This window comes from Ascaphus truei, chromosome 2 (assembly GCF_040206685.1).
Source record: "Ascaphus truei isolate aAscTru1 chromosome 2, aAscTru1.hap1, whole genome shotgun sequence".
Lineage (NCBI taxonomy): Eukaryota > Metazoa > Chordata > Amphibia > Anura > Ascaphidae > Ascaphus > Ascaphus truei.
In genome coordinates this window covers 469928438-469943448 of record NC_134484.1, presented here as the reverse complement: position 1 = coordinate 469943448, position 15011 = coordinate 469928438, and the positions used below count along the sequence as shown (strand labels likewise).

Genomic DNA, 15011 nt, shown 5'->3' with positions numbered 1-15011 from the left:
AGCACCCCTCAGTCGCTCGAGGGGGACTTTTTCCAAGTATAGTCTTTTTTCTACGTGCGCGGTCATGAGATTTCCCTTGCGTCGGGTGCTCGTCTTATTGTAGGCATACTGTATGGCAGCAGTTGCAGAGCATTTAAAAACAGCCCTTTTCTCACTCAATGGGGTTGCTAGTTCAGCCTCTTTGAGATTAAGTTGCAATTCCACACCCACTTCCAGAGAATGTCCCATCTTTTCAGCTTCATCAGCTAAGGATTCTTCTGGTTTTAATTCCGCACGTGTAGCTTCTTTTGTTGCCTGCTGAGTGGCTGAAGGTTTTGCTAGTGCTTGTTTAGGGGGTTCAAAATTTGAAACCTTGTCTTTCAGATGAGCGGTGTTCCCAGCTCTCACTGTACCCTTGTCTTCATGGGTTTTTGAGGCTGTGGGATACTGATGCTTAGTCAGGGTCAATACTTGTCCTTGTAGGACTGTAATCTCATCCGCGAGAGATCCCTGTTTTTTGAGTGCGTCTGCAAGTCTCTTCTCAGGGAATTTATCTGCATGATTTGCTTTCTCTGAGCTTGCCTCCACATTTTTATTGCATTGTGAAGCACTATGAACTTCTTTGCTTGGGCCACAGTTACTTGTTTCAGTTTCTGGATCTTCTTGTGCTCCCTTTTATGCCGCGTCACCTGGGTTCTAAGCTTGGCTTTTAGCGTTGCTTTGGTGATGCTCAGGGTAGCCTTCAGTTTCTCATGCTACTTTACGGGGACATACTGGGTCATCAGACGTTCCTGCAGCACTTGAATTTCTTTAGCAGCCTGCAGCTTTTCTTCCTGCAGCGTTTGCTGCTTCTCCTCAGCATACTGGAGGTGTGTACGCAGACCTTGCAGTTGGTTCTGCAGTCGGTGCTCTGCTTCAAACTTTTCCTTGACTTCTTCTGTCAACTGAAAATTTTCTTCTTTCAGTTTTAAGTTTTCTCTTTTTAATCTTGAATTTTCTCCTTTTTCAGTCTCTGTATTCTTCAGGGCCTCTTTGCAGTCCTCTTTCCATTTACGCACATCTGCTTTGAGAATGACAATCTCCTGGCGTGAGACTTCCTTCTCTAGGTTGAGGGTCTGAAGCTCCTTCTGAGAGACTTTGAGATCTGTATCAAGATTGACAGTAGTTTCTTTAGCAATGTCCAGCTCCTCAGTGAGACTGTGTAGTTCCTTTCTGGAAACTTCCAGGTCTGTGCGGCAGCTGTTGGTCTCATGATGTGAGGCATCCAGTGCTCTGCGGAGTGTCTGAACCTCTTTCTGAGATACGTCCACCTCTGTCCGGACACTGTTGACCTCCTGTTGTGAGGCATTCAGCTCTATGCGAAGAGTGTGAACTTCTTGCTGGAAGACTGTCATCTGCTTCAGTGCCTCCTCATACTTCCGCTTTAGCGTAGCCACCATTTTATCAGATTGGCTCTGCTTTCATCCATGGCGGAAATAGTAGCCTTTGCAGTATCTAGCCGAGTCTTGAGATCGTCCAATTCTGTCCTGGCTAAAGAGTAAATTGTGAGCACATCTTTTTGTAGCCTCACGTTATTTTTCTGTAGCTCTGTGTAACCATCTTCCTTTTGTTTCAATTGTTCACGGAGCATATTACAGTCATGCCTGGCATTTTTCAGGGCATCTTCAGGGTTGGTCAAGGGATCGTCACTCACTGGTTCCGGCTCCACTTCCCTGGGATGGTTGGTTGAGGGTTCCTCACTGTTGGCACCGGACAGACACTTCTTTGGGGTACACGACTTCTGCCTTGGGCCCTCTGGATATTGGTTACCCGCGGGACGAATTCTCCATTTTCTCTAGGCTGCAGGGCAACTCGGTCCCCCTTTTCCTCTACAGGATCTGCGGATGTGTCTGTTCCTTCCACGGTAAGTGAAGAACTGCTTTTCTTTTTGATTTTCCGCCTTTTTGATTTGGATGATACCGTCCCTTCAGAGATATTGGGGTCTCCATTTTCATTTGAAATTTTAGCAGCTTCATTATATACGCCAGGCTTTTCTTGCAGTTGCTTTAGCTGACAGAAATATTGGGTGATCTGCTGCTCCCGCTCTGTCTCCTGTTGATCATATTCGTCATCAAAGGGAGCGGTCTTTTCTGTTTCTGCCGAGTTCAGGCACCCCCACCATTCTTGGGGTGTTTTGTGGGTGTGACTCGGTTCAGGTTCCCCATAAGAGATGTCTTCCTCCTCATCGGACTGGAAGGGCCACTCTTCCGTGGGGTAGGGCTCATTACAGGAACGCTGCATCTTGTCCTCCATTTTTAGGCTATCAGGTGTAATTTTCTTCCTGACCTCAGGAGGCGCTATTGCAGCTGTTGCCACTGTATTTGCTGGTAGTCCTACAGGTGGGCATATTTTGCTTGTAGAGGTCGTAGCTCTCACAGGCATCTCTGTAGAATTTTTCTTTCTTGGATAAGTTTTACAATATCAGCAGTACTGTGCATGCATTTTCTCAGGTATACAAGATGTGCAGTTGCTAGGTAAAAAAGTCTATTTGCTTTACACCATTTACTTGCTAGGTGTAAACTCTCATTAGGTATGCTGAATGTGTAGTTGCTAGGAAAAAACTTCTGTTTGCTTTACACCATTTACTTGCTAGGTACAATCTCTCCGCTTCAGCAACAAAATTTGGTTTTCTGCCTGAGTTCAGTAATTTTCATTCTCATCTTTGGGTATTATGGCATTCACACTTCACACTTTGGGTGTCTGTTTTGCTCCCAAGATATATATAGGCAGACTTTTTTACTTGCAGAAAAAAAACATTCTTTGCAGTGGACTATTTCTTTCATTCCCGGCAGGGTGACTCAACATTCAGCAATTGGTTTTGAAAAACCTTTTACATAGTTCAGAAATCACATTTTCCCCTATAATGCAATTTTACACTCAGCATTTGTTTGCTAAAAATTCCCCTGCTTCAGCACAGTCTTGTATCAATTTTCACACTTTTCTGCATATACTCCATTCACAGCTGGTAGCCCTACGCGGTGTGGCAACCTTTATTTGCAAAATCAGTACCACTCGTGGGTCACCATCTGTATTCACTGCTTCAGCGAAACTTTTGAAAACAACAAACACCTATCCCTTTTTAAGGGCTGACTCACTTCTTGAACCCTGACTATGGCTGAAAGGCAAAACCCCTATTTCAATGACCATATTACACTTTGTGATAGGCAAAATAAGGTTTAGCTACTTCAGCAGTCTCTTCTGGGATTTTGTAAGTTTCAGTGCAGTGTGGTTTCAGTGGTGTGTATCCCTTTAAATCTGATCTCTGCTGCATGAGGTTTTTTGTTTTTTTTCTAAGTTGCTCAGACTGTTTGTAGGCCAAAAAGCATAACAAAAAAGATTTCACATAAAAATCTCCGGTCCTTTTTAAATTCAAAGACACCTCTTGTCCCACTTCGGACACCATATGTAGACGGACGTTCACAGAGGTACACAATTGGAGACTTTATAAGGTGAAATTATAATAGGCTTTATTGTGCCTTTTCCTTTTCATCAGGAAACCATCCAAACACAGGGGGGGGGGGAAACAAAGCTTCTATTCACTTGGGAGTAGTTCTAGTGAAATCCTATGCAATTAATTCACATCTCCCTTAGTAAAGCATGTCTCGCAGCCCCAAAACATATAGCATGAAATAAGCAGATATAAGCAGTCTCTTAATAATGAAAGTCTTATCTCTTAGCTGCTGTAGAGTAAGCTTCTCTGCTCTCCTGGAACCGCACCCGTGCGTGCACAGAAAATCAGCATCCAGGCTTAGAAGTCTTATTTGGTGTCTTGAAATCAGCTATGCTGGGCAGAGCTCAAGACCGGTCAGCTCCAGAGATGTGTGTTCTCTTGGTCAGTCTCTCCTGGGAGACTCAAGAACACTGCTTTGTCTCCAAAATTCAGCTCTCCGTCAGAGCTAAGGAGTTACTTCCTGTCTCAACAGAAAGGCTTTTGTAAGCAATCTAAATCAGGCAGGTGGTGTTTATTAATTGACTACCAGCAGTTAACCACCACACTGCTAGATTAAAGGCACATTACTTGAACAGGGATTACTCCCCTGTTACAGGATCCTTATTGCAATAGAGAATTGGAGCATGAAGCCTTTATACAGCATCACAGCCGTCAGTATTTATTTATAAAATATTTTACCAGGAAATAATACATTGAGAGTTAAATCTCGTTTTCAAGTATGTCCTGGGCACAGAGTTAAATGACAAATAATACATGGTTACATAAGTGAAAAGGGTATACATTATATAGAAGACATTGCATGTACAAATAAAGATAATATATATTATAGGTGTATGTAACAGTTACAGACCAGATTAAAATGTGCGACAGCTTTGGTTTTGAAAGAACTTAAACTGGTGGTTGCTGTGAGAGTCTCCGGTAGGTTGTTCCAGTAGAAGGATTTGCTTGTTGCTCTTTGAGATCGGAATTTCTTGCAAACTAATCAGTAGGACACAGCTGGAAACATTTGCATATAAACCGTCCTTCTGTGGTCTGCACTAGCTGGAAGATCTCAGAGTATCCACCTCTCAGAGCAATGAGCCTGGAAGCCTTTTTGTAATTGTAGCCATGCATAATAATGGACTGCAGACATCTTCTCTGCTGGCAGTAAACCCTAGTAAGTACAGGAATGCCAGCAGTAGTTATGGAGGTTTTCCCTCACACCCTGGTGAGGTGCCCTATGTATGGATGGGAGTGGCTGCATGATATGAGTCCCTGGTTAGTGACATCAGAGATGTGCCTGCCCCCTGAGGTATATAAGGCACAACACTGTCAAAGGTAGGTTGTTGTTGCTAAGGTGTTTTGGCTCCTGTGAAAGGGATTGCAGGATAGCTTTGTGCCCACTAGTGCTGTAACTAGTGGCACGGGTTTCCAAATCAAGCCTGTCAAGGCCACACTGTGTTCAGGGACCTGGCACAGGGGTGATCTCCCTACGGGGAGAGGGGATCCCACTTCAATTGGAAGGGTGTACCTGGCAAAGGGACAGCACGGAGAGATGTGCGGCTAAAGCTGACAGCTGCAAGGGGCAGTCTATCATATCGATACCATCAATAAAGATGCCCTATTCAAAGATACCCCCACTGTGTGAGTGTGAAGTTACTCAACAGTGGATGACACCACCAAGAAGGAGTTCCTCACCAGGACCATCTCCCTGCGGAAGCACAGATCCTGATGAGGTGGAGGCGCTGCACATGATATAGGTAGGACTCGCACCCACTACCTCAGCTGCCTGTCTGAATGACATCCCCTAACACCATCATGCGGGAGACTCAGGAGACCTGTTGCCTACAGGTGCACCACCAGACACGACCATGTAATGGGGGCTGGTTAGACCACACGGGCCAATGTGAGATTGGGTGGGTCAGCTGCAAGGGAATACCCGTTACATTTGGAGGCGCTGCTGAGAGACCTGTCAAAAGGACAGGCTTTTGCTAGGCACACTAGGAAACAGGGAGAGTGTCTGCTGCCACTTTGGGCTGCGTGTGACGGAGCCAGGGGTAGTCGGGGAGCTGCTGGAGCTGCAGACCGCACAGACAACCTGGGATCCTACAAGGGGTTAGTGGGTCTTGAGAGGGGGGCTATTGCTGTTCTAGTCGCCTTGAGGTAGCGCTGGTGGGGGACGCCTGAAGTTATAAACTGGTAACTTAGGGCAGGAATTCTGGAAGGGTCCGCGCTAGGCTAGCCAACAGTAGGTAGACGCCCAAAGTACTGCTGGGAAGAGCCCGAGTACTCTAGTCTTCATTCCAGACCACTTACCAAGAGGAGCACAGACTGGGAGGAAGGAGATACAGTAGACACCGAAAGAGTGAGCCTAGCCTGAGGTAGTGCAAACACGAGTCAGATCTACGTTATTTACACAAGGTGGTGCACAAGACATTTTTATTGTATCGATGTGGTAGCTGCCCCGCAGAGAGGAGCTCCATGTACAAAAATCCAATATTCAGTGGCCGAAAGGAGACCGCAAGATTGGAGGATCTGCAAGGTGCAGAAGGTCCAAGAAGTGGACAGAGGCCGAGGAAGAGAGCGCACCTGTTCTGCGCGAGTATGAAGAACAAGCTACAGAAGAGACTTTTGTGAGCCTGTTGTGGAATGGTGTGAAAGCCGTGGCTGCGCCGTGTTTGTCCTGCTTAGGCCCTTGGGGTATTAACCCTGAGGACAGCGAGGACGACAGTATTGTTAGGTGGGAGGAACGTAATGGATTTGCTTGTCATTCAACGTACAAACAATCAAACGCTACCTCAATCGCAAAGCAAAGTGACAGTATAATCTAAGATGGCGATTCCCGCGTTCCTGGGACACTGCGCGGGACAGTTGCAGAGAATCTTGCAAATTTGCAACTTGCAGAAAGTTGGCCAGAAGTGGCGCCAACGGGAAAACCCCACCCTGTTGGGGAGTGTGGCGCGAAAGCTGGAGCCGCGCCCTCATGGACTATGACTCACTCTGCCCCTGTGCTGGGTCTACAAGTCTATGAGACCTCCGACAAGTTTCAACCAGTGGGGGGGTGGTTTACAGTTTTGCCGGATGCGGATGGAGAAAGCTGGAGGAGGGGTTGCCAAACCAGCCCCTGCACTTCAGTTGCGAGGAGCCAACGAGCAGTACCGGTCATTAGTGAGAGTGCCTCCACTGGTGACCATGGCCTGCAAATCTGAACAAGCTAAACAGAACCCTCTGATAACTACTCACCCTTACTCGGCTCCAGGAGGCTTTCTGATCCTCCGAGTGGAGGGTGTAGAGACTGTGGCGTGTCTCTGCCTTCAGTGCAGACTGCCGGGTGGAACCGTGGGCACTGCTGCCGATGCCCTCATTGTGGATTGCAGTATCTATGGCCCATGCCGACATTTGTGCCGGTGCAAGCTGTAGAAACAAAGGAAGATGTCCCCATGTTGGAGGCGGAGCTTCCTGGTGCGTTGTGGAGAGAGACCACGGGTCCCGAAGAACAGGGACCAGTGTGGGTTCTCAAGAAGGAAAAGCACAGTCACCGACGGGGTGACAAGAGAGGGGCTCACCGCCGATCACCTAGTGGAATGCCCCGACCTAATGCGAAGTTAGAGTCCTCGGACGAGGAGTACGCAAGGCTATCGGATGTGCTAGATTTGTTGCCGGAGTACCATACCAGCGGTACGCTTCGGCGAGCGGCCATCCCTTGTGGTGTGGAGACACGGAGTCGAGTGTCGCCCGTACCATGGCAGCCCGAGCAGCGGAGTCCCACAGGCGTGGTGACCAGTGGTTCGGATGGAGGTCGATCCACCCCGACACTACGGAGTAGTAAGTCAAAGCCGTGCTTATCTCAGGCTCCGGGGGTGGTGATCAAGGAAGAGTGGAGCCAGGCCCAGGTGGGATCGCGCAGGAGCAGGGCATTGCCGGATGTCCTTGTGGAAGAAGAGGTCTCAATTGGGGACCCCACCCAAGATGGCGGCGAGGCACGTGCGTGCACGGAGATCGTTTCCGGTGACCCGAGCGGGATCAAGTGGGAGATGCTCGCACCTCTACGATCGAGCAGCGGAAGCCGGTCGCCTACCGCGAGGTAGAATGGGCGATCGATCCGGAGAGTGAAGAGTCCAGGTACCGTTGAAGCGGAGAGACTTTGTGGCGGAGCTGAGCCAGGTAGTGCTGAGGAGCAGGTCGTAGCCCTGCACATACCAACTGTCCGGCCCTATCCCCAAACCCCGTCCAACCCCAAAGCTAGTCCCAAGGCCTTAGCTAAAGTCCCTGCCCCAGTCGTTTTCACGTTTGGGTCATCTTCTAGCTTAGGGATGTCAGGGGATTCCTGGGTCACTTCCGAAGAACGGACTGAGAGCCTGGACTGGGGAACATCCGATGATGGAACGGTGGGAGGAGGGAGGATTTCACGACCAGTGTCGGTGTCAAGTGACTGTCCCAGCGCTATGAGCGTCACTATTGGGAACAAGCCGCGGGACAGGGGGCTTGCGGTGCCATCTGAGGGTACCTCGGGGGTATCTTCTGGGGGTTTGCCCGAAGAAGAGGAATCCTTAGTCAGTTCAGGATGAGCTCAGGGAAACCAGATGGTGGGCGCCTTTGTATGAAGGATACGTTGCCTGGATTGATCAAACCTGATTTGTTCTAGAAAGAGATGGGGTGGTGGATCACTGGTGGGCTAAAGGCGAGTTTGACGATGCGGCTTACATGAAGGAGCTGCAGGATAGGTGGAGTAAGATTAGGCGAGGCCTCATCACACCAAAAGGTCCAGATGGATTAGAGGATCCAGTGGATCCACACGAGCCCCTGTCATGGGTGTTACCGGGGAAGGCTGGCCATGCTAAATTGACCCGGTCCTGTCATGCAGAACGAGCTATTGCGGCCAAATATAAGCGGTCTCATGGGCTTGAGTACCCATATGTCCCAGAACCCCTTATGAGAGAAATCGAGGATCACAGGGATAGGTAGCTCTGGGCAGATATTGAATATTACATTGTCAATAAAGGGGGTGCCATTACGGGTGCTCAAGCTGAGCAAAGAGTTTCTCAGTTAATGAGGGTGTGGACTATCGGGGGCAGCGTTTACATGCACAAGGTAGTGTATAGGAATGAGCATGGTCTGCCCCGGGAGTACAGTGTCACGGTGACAGATGCAGCAGGAAGGGAGGTGAGAAAGCCAGACCCTCGACACTACTATTAGGTTGCCAGAATAGAAAGTCTGTGTTTAGCCTAGCGCTCCCTGCTTGTCAGTGAGCGTCATACTGTTGCATTATTATGTAATCCAACGATGTTTTGTATTTCTAATTTTTGTGTTCTTTTGCAGTGTTTCCTGGCGTAAGGTACACCAAAATTAGGTCCCAGCCGGGACGGTGGAGATTCACAAGGGGGAGTATGTAGCCATGCATAATAATGGACTGCAGACATCTTCTCTGCTGGCAGTAAACCCTGGTAAGTACAGGAATGCCAGCAGTAGTTATGGAGGTTTTCCCTCACACCCTGGTGAGGTGCCCTATGTATGGATGGGAGTGGCTACATGCTATGAGTCCCTGGTTAGTGACATCAGAGATGTGCCTGCCCCCTGAGGTATATAAGGCACAACACTGTCAAAGGTAGGTTGTTGTTGGTGAGGTATTTTGGCTCCTGTGAAAGGGATTGCAGGATAGCTTTGTGCCCACTAGTTCTGTAACTAGTGGCACGGGTTTCCAAATCAAGCCTGTCAAGGCCACACTGTGTTCAGGGACCTGGCACAGGGGTGATCTCCCTACGGGGAGAGGGGATCCCACTTCAATTGGAAGGGCGTACCTGGCAAAGGGACAGCACGGAGAGATGTGCGGCTAAAGCTGACAGCTGCAAGGGGCAGTCTATCATATCGATACAATCAATAAAGATGCCCTATTCAAAGATACCCCCACTGTGTGAGTGTGAAGTTACTCAACAGTGGATGACACCACCAAGAAGGAGTTCCTCACCAGGACCATCTCCCTGCGGAAGCACAGATCCTGATGAGGTGGAGGCGCTGCACATGATATAGGTAGGACTCGCACCCACTACCTCAGCTACCTGTCTGAATGACATCCCCTAACACCATCTTGCGGGAGACTCAGGAGACCTGTTGCCTACAGGTGCACCACCAGACACGACCATGTAATGGGGGCTGGTTAGACCACACGGGCCAATGTGAGATTGGGTGGGTCAGCTGCAAGGGAATACCCGTTACATAACTATATAGACTTGTTCTTCTGAAGTCTAGTACTGCCAATGTTGTGTTTTTGTGATGCTACAAATGCCAGGTTCAGCAGTTTTGCTTCCATCACTCCAAATTATTGGTTATTGCGGTTATAACAATTTACTGTATCTGTGGATAATGTCTAATAATTATTCCCTCACCTGTTGTCTCTGTAAATTCCCCTCAAACCTTAGATTTTAAGCTCTTTGGAGCAGGGATTTCCTTTCCTATTGTCTGATTTTGCTGCACTTATTGTATTATTATAATTCCCTGTACTGTATTCTTTGTGAAGCGCGGAGTACACTTTTGGCACTATATAAATAAAGACATACAATACCATCTTAAATCCACTGACCATTAATTCCATCCTATAATTTGGGGTTCAGACGAGATTTGGGACAAGACCTGCAGATTTGAAAACAAGCAAAATATCTTCTCTACTCACTCAGCAAGCACGAATCTGTGACCGTTCTGGAGAGGGCTCCTCCGCCTGTCCTGAGAGAGAACTTTCCTCTGTCCATGTTTGCTGAGGATCAGATAGTACGGGAGCTGCTCCAGGTCTAAATCTGACAAATACATAATAATAATAATAATAATAATAAGTATAGATACATACACTGTATTTCTATCAACACACACCTACAAATATGCAGAAATATATACCGTATAAGACGACTGGGCGTATAAGACGACCCCCCAACTTTTCCAGTTAAAATATAGAGTTTGGGATACACACACACACACACACACACACACACACACACACACACACACACACACACACACACACACACACACACACACACACACACACACACACACACACATATATACACACACACACACATCACTATATACACACACACATCACTATACACACACACACACACACATCATTATACACACACACCACTATACATATATATATATACACACACACACACACACACACACACACACACACACACCACTATACATATATATATATATATATACACACACATCACTATACACACACACACATCATTATACACACACACACACACACACACACACACACACACACATATATATATACACACACACACATCACTATATACACACACACACATCACTATATACACACACACACATCACTATACACACACACACACATCACTATACACACATCACTACACACACACACACACACACACACACATATCACTATACACACACACATCATTACACACACACACACACACATCACTATACACACACCACTATACATATATATACACACACACACACATCACTATATACACACACACATCACTATATACAAACACACATCACTATACACACACACATCATTACACACACACACATCACTATACACACACCACTATACATATATATACACACACACACATCACTATATACACACACACATCACTATATACACACACACACATCACTATACACACACACACACACACACACATCACCACACACACACACACACACACACACACACACATCACTATATATACATATATATGCACACACACACCACTATACATATATATACACACCCACACACCACTATATACACACACACACACATCACTATACATACACACACACACACACACACACACACACACACACACACACACACACACACACACACATCACTATACACACACACACATCACTATATATACACACACACACACACACATCACTATATACACACACATCACTATATACACACACATCACTATACACACACACACATCACTATACACACACACATCACTATACACACACGTACTACTGTACTGCATGCTCGGCTCCCCACGCTGCGGAACACTGGAGGAGTAAAGACAGGAAGAGGAGGGCTTGTGTCTGTGTGCAGAGGGACGCCCCCCAGTCGGCGTATAAGACTATACCCGGCGTATAAGACGACCCCCGACTTTTGAGAAGATTTTCCTAGTTTAAAAAGTCGTCTTATACGCCGGAATATACGGTACACACAAACACACACACAAGCACAGAGAGGTGATGCATTTAGTCTATCTATGTAACATCTATGCTACACGCTTATTGAATCATCACAGTGCTCTACACCCTAGCAGTGGGGGTCCATTGTTGTGGATCCTTGCTGAATTATATGCTGTGGTACTCCATTAGAAGTATATATTTATACATCAACTATTTATACACAGCGTGGTGTGACAAATGCAACATCTTAATTAATATGTGTTCATAGTATGTACTTCGAGAGTTTTTATTCAATTTGGCTCTCCCTCATCAAACTGTGTTTAACTTTTGATATTGGTGGTTATTTCCACCTCGCTGATTTGCAGTCTCTATCCCTACCATCTCATTGCTAATTAAGCATATGAGTGGCAATATATATCTTAGGGATTGTCACTGCTCTGTTTAATTTTGTTTAATATATTTTTATTACACTTACACGAACACTCGATAATATATGTTTTAAGTTATTAGCAATAAAGGTTAAATTTTATGGAATAGAGAGGTGTGCATCTAAGTGAATTTTCCTTGGTACACAATCATTTTGTGTGCCCCTTTTTTACTGCACCAGATACAGACACAAACTCTGGTCCGTCTCATTATAATATAGCGCTGGCTTTCTTCTACCCTAACTCCTCCTATAACCTCTATAAGCCGATCACAGGCGCACCGTGATTTACTGACACTAAGAGGGGCACGTATAGGGACTTATATATTAAAAACTAATCTGAATGTTATTTTGCATTAAAAAAGAAAAAATGTCACCTATATACCACATGCACGCGACCTCCACATCAGCGTGTGGTTACCCTCCGTGGAAAGATACGCACCTGGCTGTGTAACATTTAAGTGTGTGGAGTTAAACCTGGAGTTATAATCTCTGGATGTCTTCTTTCTATATCTTAATCTATATCTTTAATCATGGATGCATTCTGAATATCTGGACTAACATTATGACTTATTTCTTCAAACAGGTGTGTGTCTGAGCTGGATTCTACTATCAATTTGCAAGGTCCTAAAATGTAATTAACAATTTGGTGTGTCTGAGTTGATTAGGCAGACCCCTCCCTTAATTGTTAGTCAAGTGGCTGTGTTTTTAGAATACTTAAGGCAGGATACCTTGGCTGTGAGCCATATGGCTGTGTGTAACATCAAAGTGTGTGGAGTTAATCCCGGAGTTGAAATTGGAGGTGAGGATTGAAGAAGATCTGGACTCTGAACAACAACTTTACAACGGTGAGAATTTTTCTTTCTAAAAGCTGTGATTAATTGTACTCTTCCTATCCACCAATAACTGGGAAGTCTCTCCTCCTGTATCTCACTATGCCCTCCTTATTGCATTTTCTCTTTACTGTTTCCTTACTCCTTGGTGAATGTCTCTGTTCTCTCCAACTTCCCCACTCCCCACTACACCATTATTTATACACCTCTCTCCCAACAACTTCTTCTTTACCCCTCAATAAAAAAAACACCCACACAAACCTCTATTCACACCCTCTATCTACTCCTTCCTGTTGCTGGGGATCTCCCCTAAGCCTGAAGCCAGACATACACACCTGCTCTCACCCACGGCTCCCTGCCATCTCTTCCCCTGTAAATGGTGTTAACCTTTTTATTTAACACTGACTAACCTTAAAACTTGCCCAACAAATCAAGCATCCCAATAGCCTGCACTCATGGCTATTGTCCCACAGTCACTTATTCCACCCATTGTGGCCAAGCACACCCATCTACAGCACTTATTCCCTCACCGGCTGTCTCTAAGTTTCCCCTCAAACCTCTTAGATTGTAAGCTCTTCGGGGCAGGGATTTCCTTTCCCATTTTCTGATTTTTGCTGCACTTATTGTATTTTTAAAATTCCCTGTACTGTATTCTTTGTGAAGCGCTGAGTACACTTTTGGCGCTATATAAATAAAGACATACAATACAATACCTGTAATTGGCATATTACTATATACGCTGTGTCTTTCACTTTCGCACTTCTCTTTGGCTGAAAACACAGTGCCTTATTCCAGCATTCTGTATTACAGGTTTGCCGTTAGGATGTTCAATGGGTATTGATACGTGATTCTGACCGGGCGGCCGAGCTGATATAGCTTTTCCTATACCACATTTCCTCCAATTACCTATGGAAATACCTGCAGACTATATGCACTGTTATTTTGGCTCCATATAGGAGCAACATATTGTGAGGTTCACATCACTGTTTTATTTTGTTATTGTTTTTTGTTACTCATTAAATTTATCCGATTTCTATTAAATAAGCGGTTTTGTATTTTTTATGTTCGACTGCTCGTGAGTTGTTTTTTTTTTGTTCTTCCACATTAGATACATTTATAATGAAGATTGCTGCCTTGTTTATTCCTTATATCTATTTTTACTATTAATAAAATGTTACAGTAACTTCCTTCTGTAAGGAGATCTCCCTGTGTGCACGGTGTGCACTGTACCTTCCTTATCTGCCATGTGTGACGCGCTTATAGTGCACACTGACTACAGAACCAATCAGATATAAAACTATACCCATTACAGAGCAGGACACGGTGTCTGAAACCGATTCTAAGAGACACTTTGGGGCCGATTCACTAAGCTCCGTTAAGTGGCTTTAAGAGCGCAACGTACCCTTTAAGACCGATAAGGCTGCAGTGAGATTCACTATGCAGTGATAACTGCGCTTTATCGCTCTTAAAAGGGCGTTTTTCAGCCCTCGGCGCAAAATGCGCACGATCAGGCTATTGCGCTGCTTTTTGCCAGTACAGGAGATTCACTAAGCAGCGCTAAGTGAATCGGCCTTAAAAAACGCGCCTAACAAACGCGCCAGCTAAAGTCAGGCACAAAATGTATTTATTTATAAAATATTTTACCAGGAAGTAATACATTGAGAGTTACCTCTCGTTTTCAAGTATGTCCTGGGAGCTGGACTTAGAAAATATTTCTTTGTTTACCTTTTTGCTGGCACACCATCCATACAACAGGCCCGCGGATGTCCCCGGGTGATCCCCGCGGGACTACGGGGGTCCGGGTGTCCCCGCGGGTGTGTCCGAAGGTCCCCACGGGCGTCCGGGGGTCCCAGCGGCCGTCAATGGGCCTGCGGTACCAATGGTGTGCCCCCCAAAAATAAACAATACTATAAAAAAAATACCCCCGCCCCCTAACACATACACTACAGTAATGGGCAAAATTACTATTATCCACATATGGATAATAATGCATTTGCTGATTAAATATACATTAATCACAATAAATACAATAAAAACATTTTGTACTCACCCTTGTCTGGCACCCACGATGAAGGCCATCCTCATCTTCCTTACCGTA

General features: G+C 45.8%; 1 protein-coding gene across 1 annotated transcript in view; it reads right to left on the bottom strand.

Moving 5' to 3' along the window:
• The window catches only part of LOC142488345 (uncharacterized), a 46763-nt gene that overhangs the window by 16611 nt on the left and 15141 nt on the right, over window positions 1–15011 (bottom strand). The window contains exon 2 of the mRNA XM_075588742.1: window positions 10116–10236. Within this exon, the coding sequence (XP_075444857.1) occupies window positions 10116–10191 (76 nt within the window). The 5' untranslated portion in view covers window positions 10192–10236. The remainder of the gene's footprint in view (window positions 1–10115; window positions 10237–15011) is intronic.